A 19,083-nucleotide genomic window follows, 5' to 3' on the forward strand; every position below is an offset into this window, starting at 1 on the left:
GTTGAGAACCACTGAGGCACCCCATCCTGGCTGTAAATTACTCAAAGCTAGCCAGGTGATTAAACCCTTAATGCTTGCTGCTAAGGTGATCCTGATCCTTATAATTACTTATTGTCACTTTGAAAATGATGGAATGTTACAAAATTCTGACAAATCAAACTGCTGATCCATAACACTTGAGGGGGTTTCACAAATGAAAGGAACTCAAGTCTCTTCCTTCTGTGAATTTGACAGATAGATAGCCAAGGACACTAAGGGAATGAGCCATTCCTTAGGACACTACTGAACTGCAATAGTTTGGATCGTCAAATTTGCAAACCTGGCAGATGCCTAAGGCTTCCTACCTGTGCTGTTATACAGGGCAAAAAAGCAAAATGACTTACATTTGAAACTAAGCTATACTTGTCATTTCAATTAGGCACAAAAGCAGGGGAAAGATCTCCTAAGTTCAGCCAGTGGTCACAAGTCCCCTACAGCAAGCAAACATGAACTTATTGTACTTGCTGCGTACAGTTTCGACTCCTACATACAAACTGATGTTGATTTCAAAACCAAACAAAGGACAAAGGTAGCAGTAGCCTGTATGCAAAACAACGAAAAAATACAATGATAATGGGGGGGGGGGGGGTGCCATGAAATTTTGAGATCTATCGTATATACCAGGCATGGGCAAACTTTGGCCCTCCAGGTGTTTTGGACTTCAATTCCCATAATTCCTAACAGCCGGTAGACTGTGTTGTCGAAGGCTTTCATGGCCGGGATCACAGGGTTGTTGTATGTCTTTCGGGCTGTGTGGCCATGTTCCAGAAGTATTCTCTCCTGACGTTTCGCCCACATCTATGGCAGGCATCCTCAGAGGTTGTGGGTAGACTGTTAGGAATAGTGGAAGTTGAAGTCCAAAACGCCTGGCGGGCCAAAGTTTGCCCATGTCTGGTGTATAGGCTACATCATACATTTAAAGTCTATGTAAATTATAAGAATCCATCATATATATATTTAAAATAGCATGTATTTAACGGGATTTCCTTCTTTGTTATTTCAGGCCCAGTGCCTAATAAATGTAAGCGGAGATGCAGTAATCTTTATACGGGAAACTGAATTAGAAGGGGCACAAGTCCAGCCTCCTACCATCAGCTCTCAACCCACAAGTACAAGGGAGATTACAACATGAGGACAAGCAGTGGCTTTAATTTATGTTAAGATCCCATCCAGATTGTCAGAAGGCAAGGCTTTGGTTTGTTTCTTCATCGGCAACACTCCACGTATCAACAACAGGAATATCTTCAGGCAATCAGTAAAATATCCATCAGATTAATAAAAGCTAAGGAACCATTTAACAAGGCCTCTGTTCATGAAAGATCTGTCTAAAGAAAGAGCTGTAAATAACAGATGTTCCTCAGACCCGAAGTCATCAGGATATTGCCATGCATTTCACAGGCCAGGATGGAAATCAAACTTGGAATAACTGTCAGAAGCAGATGTTGCTAAGTCTGAGCTGGAGAAGGGAGGGCTTTGCAATTTAACTGGAATATGACTGAGAAATTCAGATCTCACATCTTTTGGACAAAGGAAGAGCTGGTTTCACCAGTACTGCCAAATATGTGATATAAACTGGACAATCTGGAAGTAGCTGCATGTTAGAGTACACTTTTTCATGTTTGTGAGCTATTGAATATTTTTCTACTGTACATTTTTATTTTAAATTGTTGAATGCTATTATGGTGAATTAACTGGTTCAGATATATTGCCGTTTAGTGTTTCTGCAACAACCGTGATAACAGTCTGCTGTACAGAGTCAGTGAAACCTCCCTGCATGTCATCAAGGTTTTGTATTTGGCAGGATGTAGAAGTCACCCACAACTGACCCTAAATGCAGTAGTTAGAAAGATAAGGACAACTGCAATACCTAGAAATGAGTAATTTTTCATACACAGTAGAATTTTTTTGATAAAAGATTAGAAGTCTGGAAGTCTAAGAAATGACTGATAATGGATGTAAACCCACAGAGGGAAGGAAAAACACATGCATACAACCAAAGATGTTTTGAAAGTTAACACAGCTGCAGGTACCTGGTGAAAGATTAAAGCCCATTTTCCTCTTTCACCAGGTATCAGCTGCTGCAGAAAAGCTTTGTAGCTGCTCATAGATACCTGTTGTCCTGCACTCAGACACAAGGACGAATATAGGTTGGTGCACAGCCAAAATGTTTTGATGGCCTCAAATATGGAACTTGAAGAAATTGTGTAAACTTGAATGTAAATAGAAGATGTTTTACTGGATATAGGTACAGAAATTATATATTATTTGTCCAGTTCAGAGATTCCATTGTAAATGAGGATGATGAAAATCACATTCCTGTTTGTGTAATAAATATCTTTATTAAAAGTCCTTGGTTTGTTGTTCTGGGAAGACATTGTGGAAGCATAAAATAGCTCTTGGCAGCATGTTTGTTTGTTGGTTCTTTTGGGCTTTTACTGCCTTTTTGAATCCTGATATTCCTCTAGAGTTTTGGTTTTTTTATTATTTTCTTGTTTTAAAATGCAGAGATACAACTAATATTTTGAACTTCATCATTATAGAGTATTTTGAGAGCTCTTTGGGAGCCTGACATAAAGGGGTTTCCATAGATCAGACAGTGATCACCTGTTTGTACTTCATTCTCCTATTGAAATGTAGACCTTAACTGAAAGAGCATTATCATATAGGTCACTCTCAGCCTTTCATGTGTTTTGGAGATCATGGAGTAACTTTGAGTTAGTGGGTAGATTGAGCACACGCATATGCAATACCAAAGACAGCCCCATAGTCACAAAAAGTCTGCTAAAAGCAAAGCCTTGCTTAAGAGCATCACTCAAGCCTTTGACAGTGTGTATGTGAAAGCAGGTAATTTGGGATTTGGGTAGTATTCCCCAAAGATCTTAATAGTCTAAAAAGAAAAGGTGCAAGGCATTGACAAAAACCTAGCGAGGGGGCATGTGGTTACTTTGAGTACTTGTAGTTTGGCATTGTTACATTAAGGCTTTGGTTGTTCCGCATGGTTTGTCTTCAAATAAGAACATAAAACTCCCTTTCAGTTCATAACACTTGATTTAAAGCCTCATTGAACATAATAGTTCTTCCATTAGGGTCCCAGTGGGATGTGCTTGCATCCAGAAAAATGACAGCTTTAAAAATCAACATCAACTTAATTGGAATCTGCTTTTAAATTAAAAGTAGGAAAAGTACAACTTTGTGGAAGAAAACTAATTATAGAGGCCTCTGCTTATATGTGGCACAAATAGAAGCTTGGACAGTGGAATGGATAGATTCTGATTAGACTAGAGCAAAAGTAGGAGTGAACCTCCAATTTGTGGGCCAGACTCCAACCCATGGAAGCTGCATCACCAAGCCTTGACCCCAAAGGATCAAAAATTTGCAGACACCAGGTGAATCATGAATAGCTATGACCCTACCATCCAGTATGCCCCTCCCAGACTAGAGAATATGGTTCAATGTTTCCTAAACAGTTAATACTTCTTATTGCACAGAATTCAGTAACCCTGCAGTCTTAGGCCAGTCCTGAATGTCACCGTCTGATTGGCAGGCAATTAATTCACTCTCAATTTAAATCCAAATTGTAGATCTCTCTAGTGCTCTTGAATTTTTGAAATACAGTCCAGTACATTGGATAGCTTCTTTCCAAACTGGACTGAAACCCATAACTGATTTATCATGTCATGAAAGTAAGCAATTACCACTAAGATTGTTGTCATTATGGAGGCAAATTACACTTAGTATGGAACCACCAGCCAGGGAAGAGCTGCTCTGATCCTAAGAACGGAATCACTCAATTGTGGATTCTAGGCTTGCTCAAATAATTCGATTTCCCCGTTACCCGTTATTAATTCGTTATTTTCGTTTGTTTTGAAGCAATATACGGCCTTGATTGTCCACACGTCTGGATATCGCGGTTTCGAATCGCGAGAGGCCATTTTTTGTTATTTCTTCGTTTTTTTCGTTAGGAAAAAAAAGCTTTTGCAAATCACCCAAACTCCCACCATTCAGGCCCTTTCCTTTTGCCCCTCAGCAAAAGGGGCGTCACGGGCTCAGCCAATGGGAGGGGGCGAGGGGGAAGGAGGCCGAGGAGGAGGAGGAAGACGGAGGGGGGAAATGGCCGCCGCCGCGTCGCCTCAGCTCAGGCCTGGTGTCTCTGTGAGGCGGGAAGGCGGCGGATGGAGCCGGGAATGGAGAGACCGAGAGAGACAGAGACACGCAGAGATGGAGGCTGGCGCGGGGCCCGGCGGTGAGGAGGAAGAGGCCCGGGATGTGAGGGGGTGTGGGCCAGGCCCGTCCTCGGCTGCTCCCGGGGAGGGAGGGAGGGAGGACTACGACTCCCAGGGGCCCAGATTCGCACCCTCCCTCCCCCCAATACAGGTCTCCATACCACGCTACATGAACTTGAATGGATACTGTGGTTGTGTTGTCGAAAGCTTTCATGGCCGGGATCACACTGTTGTGGTATGTATTCCGGGCTCTATGGCCATGTGCCAGAAGCATTCTCTCCTGACGTTTCACCCACATCTGTGGCAGACATAGAGGTTTTGACGTCTGTGCGAAGCTAGGCAAGTGGGGTTTATATATCTGTGGAAGGTCCAGGGTGGGAGAAAGAACTCTTGTCTGTGGGAGGCAAGTGTGAATGTTGCAATTGGTCACCTTGATTAGCATTGAATAGCCTTGCAGCTTCAAAGCCTGGCTGCTTCCTACCTGGGGGAATCCTTTGTTGGGAGGTATTAGCTGGCCCTGATTGTTTCCTGTCTGGAATTCCCATTTTCTGGGTGTTTCTGGGAAGGTAATGGCACTCCATGTAGTCATGCCGGCCACATGACCTTGGAGGTGTCTATGGACAACACTGGCTCTTGGGCTTAGAAATGGAGATGAGCACCAACCCCCAGAGTCAGACATGACTGAACTTAACGTCAAGGGATACCTTTACCTTTACCTATACACACACACACACACACACACACACACACATATGCAGGGACTATATATATATATACACAGTATATATCACACACACACCAATTTAACAAAGTTTCAGCCACAAAAACAAAGTTTCTGAAGTAGAACAATGACTTTCACAGTAAAGACAACCCAATTTAACAGGAAATAAGACTTTCAAACCAGGAACAGATTTCTGCAATTATTAAAAAATGGTTTATTATAAAAGCTATGAAAATTCTCCAAAAATCAGAGGATAAGGGAAACGTTCCAAATTTTGGTGAGCTATCAGTGTTAAATGTGTTCTACCACTGTACCAAGTTTGAAGAAGATCACTCAAAAAATGAGCGTGGGAGAGTCCTGTAAAGTCCTCTCCTCTGTGCTGTTTTTGGGAATTGCGCATGCGCGTCCGCCATTAACGAATTAATTTGAAAATAACAAATTTTCGTTAATTTCGAATTTTTTGGGGGGCAAAATTCGGAAATACCTTCAGAAACTAAACGCTGCCCCCCTCTAGTTTTGAAACGAGTTTAGAATCAAATTTTTCGTGGATCGATCAAGCCTAGTGGATTCTAAGTGAATGCATGTTGAAAGGTAGTGACTACAATTACTGTTAGTATCACTCTGTGTATAAAATATGATCTTTTCCTTTACCACAAGTGCCTGCTTCAACATGGTATCTTTTTGTTTGATTCAGTTGACCACCAGAGGTGGCTTCTCAGTTTTTAAGGTCAGGACTAAACTGCTAAAACAGAACATTAATGACTATCCCAGTGAAGTATCAGTTATCACAAACTCTTTATTAGACCTTTGCCTGTTCATTTCCTTATACAAATCAGCTCATACAACTTGATATCATCCTAATTCTTACAGTTAAATAGCAGATAATTTTATTTTTAATAGATGTTCACAAATTACACACTTTTATCAAAATGTACATTATGTTGTGTAGGGGTTTGTTGGTGTTTGTTTTCTTGTCAGACGTATGTTTCCTGTTAAGCTTTTACACTGCCATCTGGTCTAATTAATGCCTTGTGAAAGTTGTCTTTTCTAAATATAGACACTGCCCTGAAATGAACATTGGAGATGTGCTTTTAGTGAGACACAGCAACATGTTGTCAGATGATTTAAGGTTCCAAGTTGGATGTTCTAGCCCTAAAATATAGGAAATCTCCCAGGATGATCCCATAAGGACAGGAGAGAGGTACAGTAGAGTCTCGCTTATCCAACGTAAACGGGCCGGCAGAACGTTGGATAAGCGAATATGTTGGATAATAAGGAGAGATTAAGGAAACATTAAACATTAAATTAAAACTATTAAACATTAAATTAGGTTATGATTTTACAAATTAAGCACCAAAACATGTTATACAACAAATTTGACAGAAAAAGTAGTTCAATACACAGTAATGCTATGTAGTAATGACTGTATTTGTGAATTTAGCACCAAAATGTCATGATGTATTGAAAACATTGACTACAAAAATGCATTGGATAATCCAGAACGTTGGATAAGCAAGTGTCGGATAAGTGAGACTCTACTGTAGTTTGGTTGAATGCTTAACATAGAATCAAAGAATTATAGAGTTCGGAGAGACCTCATGGGCCAAGAATCAGGAAAATCACATTCAAAACACCCCTGACAGGTGGCCATGCAGCCTCTGTTTAAAAGCCTCCAAAGAAGGACCCTCCAACACACTCTGGGGCAGAGACTTCCACTGCTGAACAGCTCTCACAGTAATTTGAAACACAGAAATGCTGGACCACTAACAACCACCATATCAAGCTATGCAGAGAAGCCATTGAATTCCACAAACGTGGACAATTTCAACAGAAAGGAAGAAACCATGAAAATCAACAAAATCTGGCTAGTAGTATTAAAAACTCTAAAATCAGGACAGTAAATAAAGAACAACACTCAAAAAATATGGAAATTCCAGAAAGGAAACTATCAGGGCCAACTAATACCTCCCAACAAAGAATGCCCCCAGGCAGGAGCAGCCAGACTTTGAAGCTGCAAGGTCATTCAATACCAATCAAGATGGCCAATTGCAACATTCACACTTGCCTCCAACAGACAAGAGTTCTTTCTCCCATCCTGGACCTTCCACAGATATATAAACCCACTTGCCTACTTTCCAACAGATCTGAGGATGCCTGCCATAGATGTTAGGAGAGAATGCTTCTGGAACATGGCCATACAGCCCGGAAATCTCACAGCAACCCAAGAGGAATATGTAAAAGTCTGATAGTTGCCTTTGCTTGAGAAAGGGAGAAGTCGTGTTTTTAATGTTGATTTATTTTTGTTTTGTTTTTTTGTTAAGGAGAATTAGTTTAGCTGTTAGCTTTAGTTAGAAGGGATGGGGAGGAAGTAATGGGATGGGAATATAATGGGGTTCTTTTTGTGTTAGATTCTTTTGTTTTGATTATTTGTTACATTGTTTGTGTTTGTTTCTTTAATTTATTGAAAATCTTATCAGTTATTGTTTTTTTAAAAAAAAAATCCTCCTGTTTTGACCTTTCCCTTATCTGCATGTTCTGTTGGGGTTTATGCGGTCTAGGATGGAAAGACTACCAAAATCCTTCATCCAGAACAGACTCTGCCCATGCAGCGTGGCCACTGCACACATCCTAAGGGATTTGGGGAATTATAGACCAAAACAGCAGCCTCTTCAAACTGGCATGTAAATTACTATGATCTGGGCAAAGTCTGAGTACCCATAAATGAGCATTTTTCCTGTTGTAGCACTGCCAGGCTCCTTCATTCTCTTGTGCCCAATCTGAAGCAATTGTAGCCAATCACAAGCTTTAGTTCTGGCCTGCCATGTTTGAGAAGAAATTAGTGGTAATAGCATCCTGGGGGCAGAAAAGAAAGCAACGGGTGGCATTCTTTAATCCCAGCAAGTCTCCTTCCAAAAGAAAAGAAAAATACATATCAAAGGATATATCAGAGACTGCCAGCAGCTTCCAAAGACAGCTTGGAGTCCGTAATTTGTCAATGTTCAGTTTGTATCATGATATATTCATGGATTACTGGATAAATGCCTTAATTTACAGTGTTTGTCCTAGTCATTCCACTATTGGTTGCGTAGGGGTGATGTTTCACTCCTGTCCTGATTGTGACTTTCTATAGGCAGTTGATTGACCACTGTGGAAACAGAATCATTGATGAGATTGGATATTCCTCTGATCCTTCTTATATATTTTTAAGAATACTGATACCCTTATATTCTTAGGTCTGATACCAGTGTTTTTATTGTTGTTTATTCATTCAGTCACTTCCGACTCTTCGTGACCTCATGGACAGGCCCACAGCAGAACTCCCTGTTAGCCAATTCCACCCCCAGCTCCATCTAGGTCAAACCAATCACTTCAAGGATACCATCCATCCATCTTGCCTTTGGTCAGCCCCTCTTCCTTTTTCCTTCTATTTTCCCTAGCAACATTATCTTCTCCTGTCTTCTCATTTTGTGGCCAAAGTACTTCATCTTTGCCTCTAATATCCTTCCCTCCAGTGAGCAGCCGGGCTTCATGTCCTGGAATATGGAATGGTTGGATCTTCTTGTGGTCCAAGGCACAATCAGAATTTTCCTCCAACACAACAGTTCAAAAGCGTTTATCTTCCTTCGCTCAGCCTTCCTTATGGTCCAGCTCTCACATCCATAGGTTACTACGGGAATACCATTGCTTTAACTATGCAGATCTTCGTTTCCAGTGTGTTGTCTCTACTCTTTTAACTATTTTATCGAGATTACTCGATTTACTCTCCTCCCAAGAAGTAAATGTCTTCTGATTTCCTGGCTGCAGTCTGCGTCTGCAGTAATCTTCGCGCCTAGAAATATAAAGTCTGTCACTGCATCTAAGTTTTCTCCCTCTATTTGCCAGTTATCAATCAGTCTGGTTGCCATCGTCTTGCTTTTCTTGATATTTAACTGCAGCCCAAATTTTGCACTTTCTTCTTTCACCTTGGTTATAAGGCTCCTCCTCGCTTTCAGCCATCAGAATGGTATCATCTGCATATCTAAGGCTGTTAATATTTCTTCCGACAATTTTAACTCCAGCCTTGGATTACTCAAGCCCTGCATGTCACATGATCTGTTCTGCATACAAGTCGAATAGGTACCCACTCTGGCCCACCATGTGGCCTCCAAGTTAGAAACTTTGCCCAGGCCTGCATTAGATCCTTCATTCCTTGCCTGGAATTGAGGCTGCAGTTGGAAGAGCCCCATTTGCAGGCCCAGGAGGCAGGAGGCGGCGGCTGGGTTGAAAGACAATGAACAGAGTTCTGACAGGGCAGAAGTTGTATCTTTCATTCCTTACCTGCTCTTGAGGCAAGGAAGGCAGCCCTGTTCACAGGATGGATTGCAAGGAGGAGGAAGCAGCTGAAGGTTGCAGGTAAGTGAAAGCAAGGGTCAGGGACAGCACCATCATCACTGACTCCTGTTGAGGAAGCAAGGGAAGGGAAGGAAGCACATGGGTGCTCTCATCTCCCTTTGGCTGGGCCAGTGGGAGAGGAGCACTCTGAACCCCAGTGCTAACAGAGGAAGGGAGGGCCAGCAGGAGAAGAAGGGTGTGTGTGTGGTGAGGATTGTGCCTGCGGGGGTTGGGGGGTGGGCTTCCTTAATAGCCATGCTGTGTTAAATCAGGCTTTCTGTGAAAAACTGCCCACAAACCACTTTTCCACGGACCACTGATTGGGAACCATTGCTGCAGACAAAATGGAAAAATCTAGCTATCCATAAGAAAAAAAACTGTAACTAGGAACAACTATGACTCAGGAATCAGGAGAATTGTATTTTATAAAAGCAGCAGCAGGAGATTCTGGTCCTAAACAGTCAAGGAGGCAGCTATCTATTAAACTTAACATTAGGAGGAGCTGGCTGAAGAAAGGATGAAATAAGTATTAGGAATATATTCATAACCTGTTAGGATTATGATACCAATATAGTTAGATATTGGTGCAGAGTAGCAAAAATGCAGAAGACTAGGGGTTTATGTGAGCAGAGATGAGAAAAAGCAAAATAGCCAGCCTCCCTTTTCCTTTATAGTGTCATGCGCATAAAATAAGCATCAGAGACATCAAAAGTAGTAAAGGTAACGGTTTCACCTGACGTTAAGTCCAGTCGTGACCGACTCTGGGGGTTGGTGCTCATCTCCATTTCTAAGCCGAAGAGCCGGTGTTGTCCGTAGATACCTCCAAGGTCATGTGGCCGGCTTGACTGCATGAAGCGCCGTTACCTTCCCGCCGGAGTGGTACCTATTGATCTACTCACATTTGCATGTTTTCGAACTGCTAGGTTGGCAGGAGCTGGAGCCAACAGTGGCCGCTCACGCCGCTCCCGGGGTTTGAACCTGGGACCTTTCGATCTTCAGCTCAGTGCTTTAACACACTGTGCCACCGGCGCTCCATCAAATTTTACATCAAAAGTAAAATAGTAAAAATATGTTTACTCACAATATTGTACGATGATGATCATATAGGTTAAAAACATCTTAGTTACAAAAGAATACAGTTCAGGATACTACATATCTCTTAACAAAGAGTAACATCAGCATGCCTGGATCAAGAAAACAGGAAGAGCAGAGAGCCAAAGAGAAAGAACAAAAGAAAGTCTCTCCTTTTATGTCCCAAATTCTAAAGGCATAAGTCACTTCCTGTAAGTCTCCAGGAAGTATACTCCCATTTCCCACATGACATGGAAAGCCCCAGAATGGTGCCACCAACTCTGGAATTCAGCTTTGGCTTCAGGTTACTAAGCAACAAATAAAACTAACTACATAAACCATCCCACATTGAAAATGCATGCATGATTGTTTAGATAACCCAACAATAAGTAATTAGCATACTAAGGAAAACCATGTTGGGGAATTATTGGATAGATATACTGAAGCAAAATTAGCAGTACAGGTAGTGGTCAATTACATAGGTCTACCCCACCTCTGGAGTTCCCACAACATAGAGCTAAATTAAACCTTTATACCCCGTGAATATGTATTAATATATTCAATTTCACCTTGTCTTCCCTCCATGTTTCAACTGGCCTCTGAGAGAAGAGCATCCAGCATCTGCTAGGCGTAATCCCTCCTCTCCCACCATTCTCCTTTGCTTGTGTGTCATTTCTTACATAGGCTGCAAGCCTGAGGCAGGGAACTGTCAAGTTAATGCTCTGTAAGCTGCCTTGGGAACCTTTTTGGCTGAAAGGGAAGATATAAATACACTAAATAAAATACACAAAGTCTACCCACACGCAGCTATGAAAAACACGACACTTCTACCTGGGCATAGGGAGCAATCTGACATTTCTTGTGTCAAGAGTATCTTGCCGTTGAAATGTAGTGACCTTCAGGATATCTTTATTAGCCACATAATCCATCAAGTGTCAACTGGCCAGTGCTAATGTAGTCAAGTGATCAATATCTGCTGGGAAATCTACCACAGATTTCACAATCTTGAATCTTATGTGTAGAGGAAGGGAGGATAAATGGGCAGTTTCATAGCTTATGGATTTCTAAACTTAGTTTTTCCTTGGGGTAGAAGAGACCCCATGAGGTTAATCTTAAAGATCCAAGATTTATTTTATTTTAATTTCACTGTTCTTCTAAAATGAGACCCAAAATGGCTTATAATACATTAAAACTATGGATAGAATCTATGTTACAACAAAAACAAATAAGCAATCATAGTAGATACATCAATGTTTAAATTGGAAAGCCACTTAAAGCATAATAAAGTTTGAGTATCTCTTATCTGAAATGCTTGGGACCACAAGTGTTTTGGATTTGAGGGGTTTCCCCCAAGCTTTTGAAATATTTCCTTATACATGAAATATCTTGAAGATGGGGCCCAAATATAAAGACAAAATTAATTTGTTTCATATATACCTTATATGCATATCTGAAGTCAATTTTATATGCAACATTTCAAATCATTTTGTGCATGGAACAAAATGTACAATGAACAATCTCAGTCACCCATGTGGGTAATTTTGGATTTAGAACACTTTGGATTTCCAGACGGATACTCAACCTCTGATGTTTGTTCATCAAATGGACCTATGATGGTTTTAGAACTGGAAAAGTAGGAAATTTAGGTACCACTTATATTTATTTATTTTATTTATTTCAATTATTTATACCCTGCCCTTCTCACCCGAGGGGACGCAGGGCGGCTTACAAGTGGCAATTGATGCCGTTACACTGATATATATGTGGGGAGGCTAATTTATGACACCATAAAAAAATCATCCAGCCGCCGTTTGAATGAGGAAGTTGCCATCGCAGTGGATGATGAAGCAGCTGCTCCCCCTGTGGCCGGAATCAAGCATACCCTCAGGAAGCTGGAAGCTGGAGAAGGTTTAAATTGCCTCTGCATCTGTCTCTGTCTCTGTTCTATGTTATACGGCATTATAATATATGTACACATATATTGCCTTATATGTGTACAATGTGATCTGCCCTGAGTCCCCTTCTGGGTGAGAAGGGCGGAATATAAATACTGTAAATAAATAAATAAATAAATAAATAAATATTATTTTGCTGAAGTAAAGCTTTTTTGGTTACGTTTGTTCATGTTGTAAGACTGTTTCTGGAGCAAAACAGAACACATCTTATGAGAAATCTGCACTTTCAGTTGTGACCAGAAATGAACCAGTAGCCCGTGAAGCTTTTTTAGTGCTAAATTTATAGGTTTCCTGTAACCAACCCCAGTCAGTAATCTGGCTTTAGTATTTTGGACTTGCTGCAGTTTCTGAACAGTTTCCAAAGACAGCCATATCTAGAGCATATTAAAGTAATCCAAATAGGATACAATCAGGATGTGCGGCTAAATCTGACATCTCCAAAAATGGGTTCATTTTCAAGGCCAAAATGAGAAAAGCCAAAGCAGGTAATTGTTATTAACAGCCATGAAGTCCCTTTGACTTACAAAAACTTGAAGTTTTTAAAAATAAGTTTCTAAGCTCTGAACCAAAAAGGAGCAGGGGAGGAGTCAACACAGTGGGAGACTACTAAAACTGCATTGACCTGTTGCAAATAAATGCAAAATTAATTGGATCCTGTGAAAAATTAACCCATGAACTTTTCTCTCGTGGTCTCTGACTTCCCACCATCACTGTTGCTTTTGGCTGAGACAAAAGTAGTTTGCTTTTGCCTTCAAAGCACAATGCTGTGTTCAAAGTGGCTGTTGTGGATCAAAGGAATTAAAAGGGAAAATGGGAGAGCTGGATTGGAATACTTCACAAATTCTAACTTATCAAAAGAAGTTTGAAAAGTAATGATGTTCTTTTGCAATACTAAATATATACTAGGCCTGCTTATTACACATACTCGCTGACCATACTTTCATGTATGTGCGAAGAGCTTTGAATATCATAGTGGACCTAGAAAACATCTAGAGAACTGTTCTCTCTAGGCCTTACCCTCACCCAGAGAAAATCACTATAATTCAATTTCCTTTATCTTGATATTCATCAATGCTTTCAATATATCATTTCATTCACTAGGACTGTAGAAACATTCATTGTGCATTCCCCAAGAGAAGAAGAAGCAAGGCCAGTGAGGCTTTGTAATGTTGTTATTTATTGGTTAGGTGGCACAATCATCATATAACTTCATGAATGTAGATTTCCATCCTGTAAGCATGATGTAGGAGTTTACTCTGATTTACGGGGACCCTAAGATGAATCTATCATGGCGGTTTCTAGACAATATTGTTCAGTTTTCTCTAAGACTGAGAGATAATTCATCAAGGACAAATGGGTCTCCATGGCCAAGTGGGCGTTTGAGCCCTGATTAATAGGTACCGCTCCAGCGGGAAAGTAACGGTGCTTCATACAGTCATGCTGGCCACATAACCTTGGAGGAGTCTATGGACAACGCCAGCTCTTCGGCTTCGAAATGGAGATGAGCACCAACCCCCAGAGTCAGGCACAACTAGATTTCATGTCACGGGAAAACCTTTACTGTTATCTTACCTCCATGAATAAATAAATAATATAAACTTTATTTATTCAGGGCGGTTCATGAAGGCACTCAGTAGCACGACAAAACACCTGACGATAAGTGTAGTCATGTCAGGCTCTGAGGGTTGGTGCTCATCTCCATTTCTAAGCCGAAGTGCCAGCATTGTCTGTAGAAACCTCCAAGATCATGTGGCCAGCATGACTGCATGGAGCACCAAAGTGGTACCTATTGATCTACTTACATTTGCATGTTTTTGAAATGCTAGGTTGGCAGAAGCTGGGGTTAACAGCGGGAGCTCACCCTACTCCCCAGATTTGAACCACCAACCTTTAGGTCAGCAAGTTTAGCAGCTCAGCAGTTTAACCCACTGTGCCACCAGGGGTTCCATATTATATAAAACCCCTCCTGATTTAAAAGGTTCAATAAAACGCAGCAGAGGTTGTGGATAAAAGCAGGCTAAATTCAATGTCAGTCCCATAAAGTGCTAAAGTGAAACAAATCACTGGATCCTCAAGATTAACAATTAAGGTTCTAATCTGAATCTCCAGAGTCCTAATTCAACATCCAGACCCGTTACAGCATGCTGGCTCTCTTGAAAATATAACTGTGTATAAAAATTGCACTCTTTCAATCCATCAGAGCAAGTGGATTGTAATCTATGAAAGCACGTTGTAAAATCAACCAGGTAAAGATGCCCCTGGCTCTTTTTTCCCTTCCCTTCTTTATATATTGAGAAAGAACCCATAGAAAAATGGCTTTCTGTAGGAATATATCCACATCCTTCATGCAAAAATTGGTCACCAGGGTGTGCCAAAGAGTAAGACCAGCGTGGCAGAGATGCCAATCTCTTCTGTTATTCACTGTATCCTGACATTTGTTTGAAACTGGGAAAAACTCCCAGTGTCACATGCTTAGCACAATGTCTATGTTTTGCTTGATCAATATCAATGAATTGCCTTTTCAAAAATTATTATCACTAAATAGTTGATAAATAGACAAATCAGCGTGGCTCCTATTGATGTTTAAAGTGGTGTTGGAAATGTTTTTGTCCTGTCCCACCTTCGGAAAAATCCTTTCAATCTCCTGGCTCTTATTATTATTCTGTACTATATCAGGGATCTAATCACCCTGAAAAAGCCTTCAACAACACGTCACCCTGAAAAAATTGATGGAACACAATATACAATTAGGTATCAAAATGCTCAACAACTTAGCACACTTAAAATACCATGGACAGCTAAAAGGCCTGACCCAAGATGACTATTTTGAGCATATCATGAGAAGATGTGACTCACTAAAAAGGACAATGATGATTTCTTCGCTTTGAACACTGAAATACAGTAGACTAAGACAGCTTCCTCTCTCCCTTTCCTTGAGGTCAACTAAGGAAACTTTTGTAAAATTCTAAAGGAAATTACTATTACAAATCAGTTATTCCACTAACCAATGTTCTGCATTTTGACATGATCCACATCATGAATGTAAGATGAATTATTTTCAGTTCCCTACAAGCTGATGTAAAATTGAGTTTGAAAAGCAGGCCTCCGAGTCAATATTTCTTGACACAAGGTAGACCATGGTATCTTTGAACCCTAAAGCTATATGGTTCTTAGATCTAATATTGTACATTAACTTACTGTATATACTCGAGTATAAGCCTAATTTTTCAGCGCTTTTTTAGAACTGAGAAAAAACCTCCTCGGCTTATACTCGGGTGAGGGTCCTGGTGGGCTTATATTCAGGTCAGCTTATACTCAAGTATATATGGTATATTTATTATTTTCTCTATTATTATTGGTATTGTTACATTTATTATTTTACTCTGTTAATTATTATTATTATTACATTTATTATTTTACTCTTGGCCCCATGTAAGCCGCCCCGAGTCCCTTTGGGGAGATGGGGTGGGGTATAAGAATAAAAGTATTATTATTATTATTATTATTATTATTATTATTATTATTATTATATTGTTGTTACTTTTACATTTATTTTACTCTATTTTTATTATTAATTCATTCATTATTTTACTCTATTTATTACATTTATTATTTTACTGCATTTATTAGTATTATGACCTTTATTATTTCACTTTATTATTAGTAAAAGGATACATAAGCACATTTACATTGACTGTTCAGAGTTGAACAGTCATATCTTAAATTACTGTTTGATGTAAAGATTCAAAAACATTTAAACCACTGATGCCTCAATTAATGTAATTTTATTGGTGTCTCGGCTTATACTGGAGTCAATGTTTTCCCATTTTTTGTGGTAAAATTAGGTGCCTCGGCTTATATTTGGGTCGGCTTATACTCGAGTATATAAGATATATTTTTAAATCCCTTGTATTATATTCACTGTATTTAAATAACTGATTGGCCATGATGGCTGGCATTTTCAGGGAAGTGTCATTTAAAAGTAATTTTTCCATACTCTTGTAATACTTTACATACGAGCAAGCCAACTGGGCTCACTTGGAAATGTATGTATTTTGGGCACGTGGATTTTTCCACTCTTCTTTATTGTAAATAGGAAACACGATACTCATTTTTCACCCACAAGGCATTTGTCCAGTACTGTTTATCGTGGTAAATAGGCCAGAAATAATAGAGCTCTCCTATTCGACATGCTCTTTAAAGAATTCTGGAGGTAGCCCATCTTCTCCAAGCACTTTCTTAGGGCTCACCTAGCAACTCCCATGGGACATGATAAAGTACCGAATCCATGTCAAGCCCTTCTCTGGCTGTTGCAAACAGGAAAAAAAATCCCACCAAAGCTGACATCTGCACATGTCCATTCATTCATCCGTGAGTCACCCAAGCACCAGGAGGGAAAACAGCTGCAGTTTGCCCTTCTTGTCAATGAAGCCCTGTTGAGATGAGCCAGAGTGAAAAACAATCTTGCCAAATGAAGGACCTTCCTCTGTGAGTGGATCAAGTGGGCAATCTGATTTTGCAAGGCTGTGGAAGAAAGCCAGCAGTTGTTTATGTAGACAGAGATTTTTGTGCATAGGAATATTCCATAGTGATGATAATAGGCTGCTAATTGACTGGCTGATATTATCGGATTATGTCAAGGCTTTGAAATACACACTGGCTTCCACTCTGTTTCTGAACCTGTTTACAAATATTTTAATCTTTTAAGGTCTAAATGGTTTGGGATCAGGCTACCTGGAGAAGGACCTTCCCATATGATTCCCTACTCAGACTTTGAGGTCTTCAACCTGATGCCACTGTTGAAGTGACTATAAGAAAGGTCTATGATGGATCTCTCCAGGTTGGTTCTGCAGTTCCAAAAGCTTGGCCTCTGGTCGCTCACCACATCCCCTTTCTCTTCAAGATCCCTGCATGGATCTAAAGAAAATCATTAAAGAGACAATTTGTTAGAAAGGAATGCCATGCTCACGAAAAGTCAACATGGATTTCTCAGAAACAAGTCAGGCCAGACAAACCTTACCTCTTTTTTATATAGAGTTATAAGCTTGGTAGAGGAAGTGGATGCTGTAGATTTGGCATATCTTGATTTCAGTAAGGCTTTTGACAAGGTTCTCCATGACATTCTCATAAAGAAGCTAATAAAATGTGGGCTAGACAATGCGACTATTAGGTGGATTGGGAATTGGTTGACTAGTTAGGCCCAAAGCGTTCTTCTTACCAATGGCTCTTCCTTATCCTGGAGAGAAGTTTTTGAACCTCAGGGCCATCCCTACGTGGACCAGTGGACATCACATTCAGTGGTTTCACTGTGGTAAGCCATGGTATCAAAACATAACCAGGATAGCCAAACACAGTAGCAAAACAAGCAGTGTGTCCTTGGTATTTATTGAGTTTGCTTCCAGGACCTCTATGAGATGCTTGACTCCCATTATATAATGGCATAGTAAAATGGCATTGCTTATACAAAATGAGTGCCAGAGAGCATCTGAAGAACTGTGAAATAGCAGATTTATATCCGTATAGAGATCAGTGCACAGCAAAATCATGGATTGCTTTTTGGAGTTTTTTCCCTGAATTTGTTTAAGCCATGGTTGATTGAATCCATGGATGGTAGAACCCATGGTTATAGAGGATGGACAATATTAATATGTGGTGAAATCACCCATTAAATTCTGTGCTATTAAAAGGTCCTTCAAACCATGTTAAGTTCTCTCCCTGATTTTGGCTGACTAACCTATCTCTATTACCTCTGTTCCCTATCCCTATGCCATCTTCCCCTGTTTTCTGTTAAAGACAATGCTTTCATATTTACAGGGTTAGCTTTTGTGGATTTGATTATTTCCAGATTTGCTTAATATGGTCTTCCTAGGAATCTCTATCCCACTTGTATGGACAACTTCTAGCAGTTTGATGGTTTGATGCAGAATGCAGGGCAGACAAAAGAGTCCTGAATAATAATAATAATAATAATAATAATAATAATAATAATAATAATAATAACTTCAAAGACTCTGACAGAAACCAGTGCAGTTGGTCCCGGTGGTGATGGGCACGCTGGGTGCCGTGCCAAAAGATCTCAGCCGCCATTTGGAAACAATAGACATTGACAAAATTACGATCTGACAACTGCAAAAGGCCACCTTACTGGGATCTGCACGCATCATCCGAAAATACATCACACAGTCCTAGACACTTGGGAAGTGTTCGACTTGTGATTTTGTGAAACGAAATCCAGCATACCTATCTTGTTTGCTGTGTCATACAACGTCATTGTGTCAATAATAATAATAATAATAATAATAATAATAATAATAATAATAATAATATCCTGCTAAAAGGTAAAGGTTTCCCCCTGACATTAAGTCTAGTAGTGTCCGACTCTGGGGGTTGGTGCTCATCTCCATTTATAAGCCGAAGAGCCGGTGTTGTCCATAGACATCTCCAAGGTCATGTGGCTGGCATGACTGCATGGAGCCCTGTTACCTTCCCACTGGAGCGGTACCTACTAATCTACTCACATTTACATGTTTTCGAACTGCTGGGGCTAACAGTGGAAGCTCATCCCGCTCCCTGGATTTGAACCTTTCTGTCAGAAGTTCAGTAGTCAGCAGTTTAACCCACTGTGCCACCGGGGGCTCCATCCTGCTAAAATCCATCTGTAAAATGCAAAATTTAACTAAATGTACATAAATTGAAAAGGCTG

At 40.3% G+C, this 19,083-nt stretch overlaps 1 protein-coding gene across 33 annotated transcripts in view; it reads left to right on the forward strand.

The window, feature by feature from the left end:
* Positions 1–2,388, forward strand: part of c2cd5 (C2 calcium dependent domain containing 5) — a 79,766-nt gene extending 77,378 nt beyond the window's left edge. For all 33 annotated transcript variants that reach the window (XM_016993567.2, XM_016993572.2, XM_016993573.2 and 30 more), the window contains one exon: positions 1,043–2,388. In XM_016993567.2, coding sequence (XP_016849056.1) covers positions 1,043–1,171 — 129 coding nt within the window. In that variant the 3' untranslated portion in view covers positions 1,172–2,388. The remainder of the gene's footprint in view (positions 1–1,042) is intronic.
* Positions 2,389–19,083: the final 16,695 nt, after the last annotated feature.

Source organism: Anolis carolinensis, chromosome 5, assembly GCF_035594765.1.
Source record: "Anolis carolinensis isolate JA03-04 chromosome 5, rAnoCar3.1.pri, whole genome shotgun sequence".
NCBI classification, from domain to species: Eukaryota; Metazoa; Chordata; class Lepidosauria; order Squamata; family Dactyloidae; genus Anolis; species Anolis carolinensis.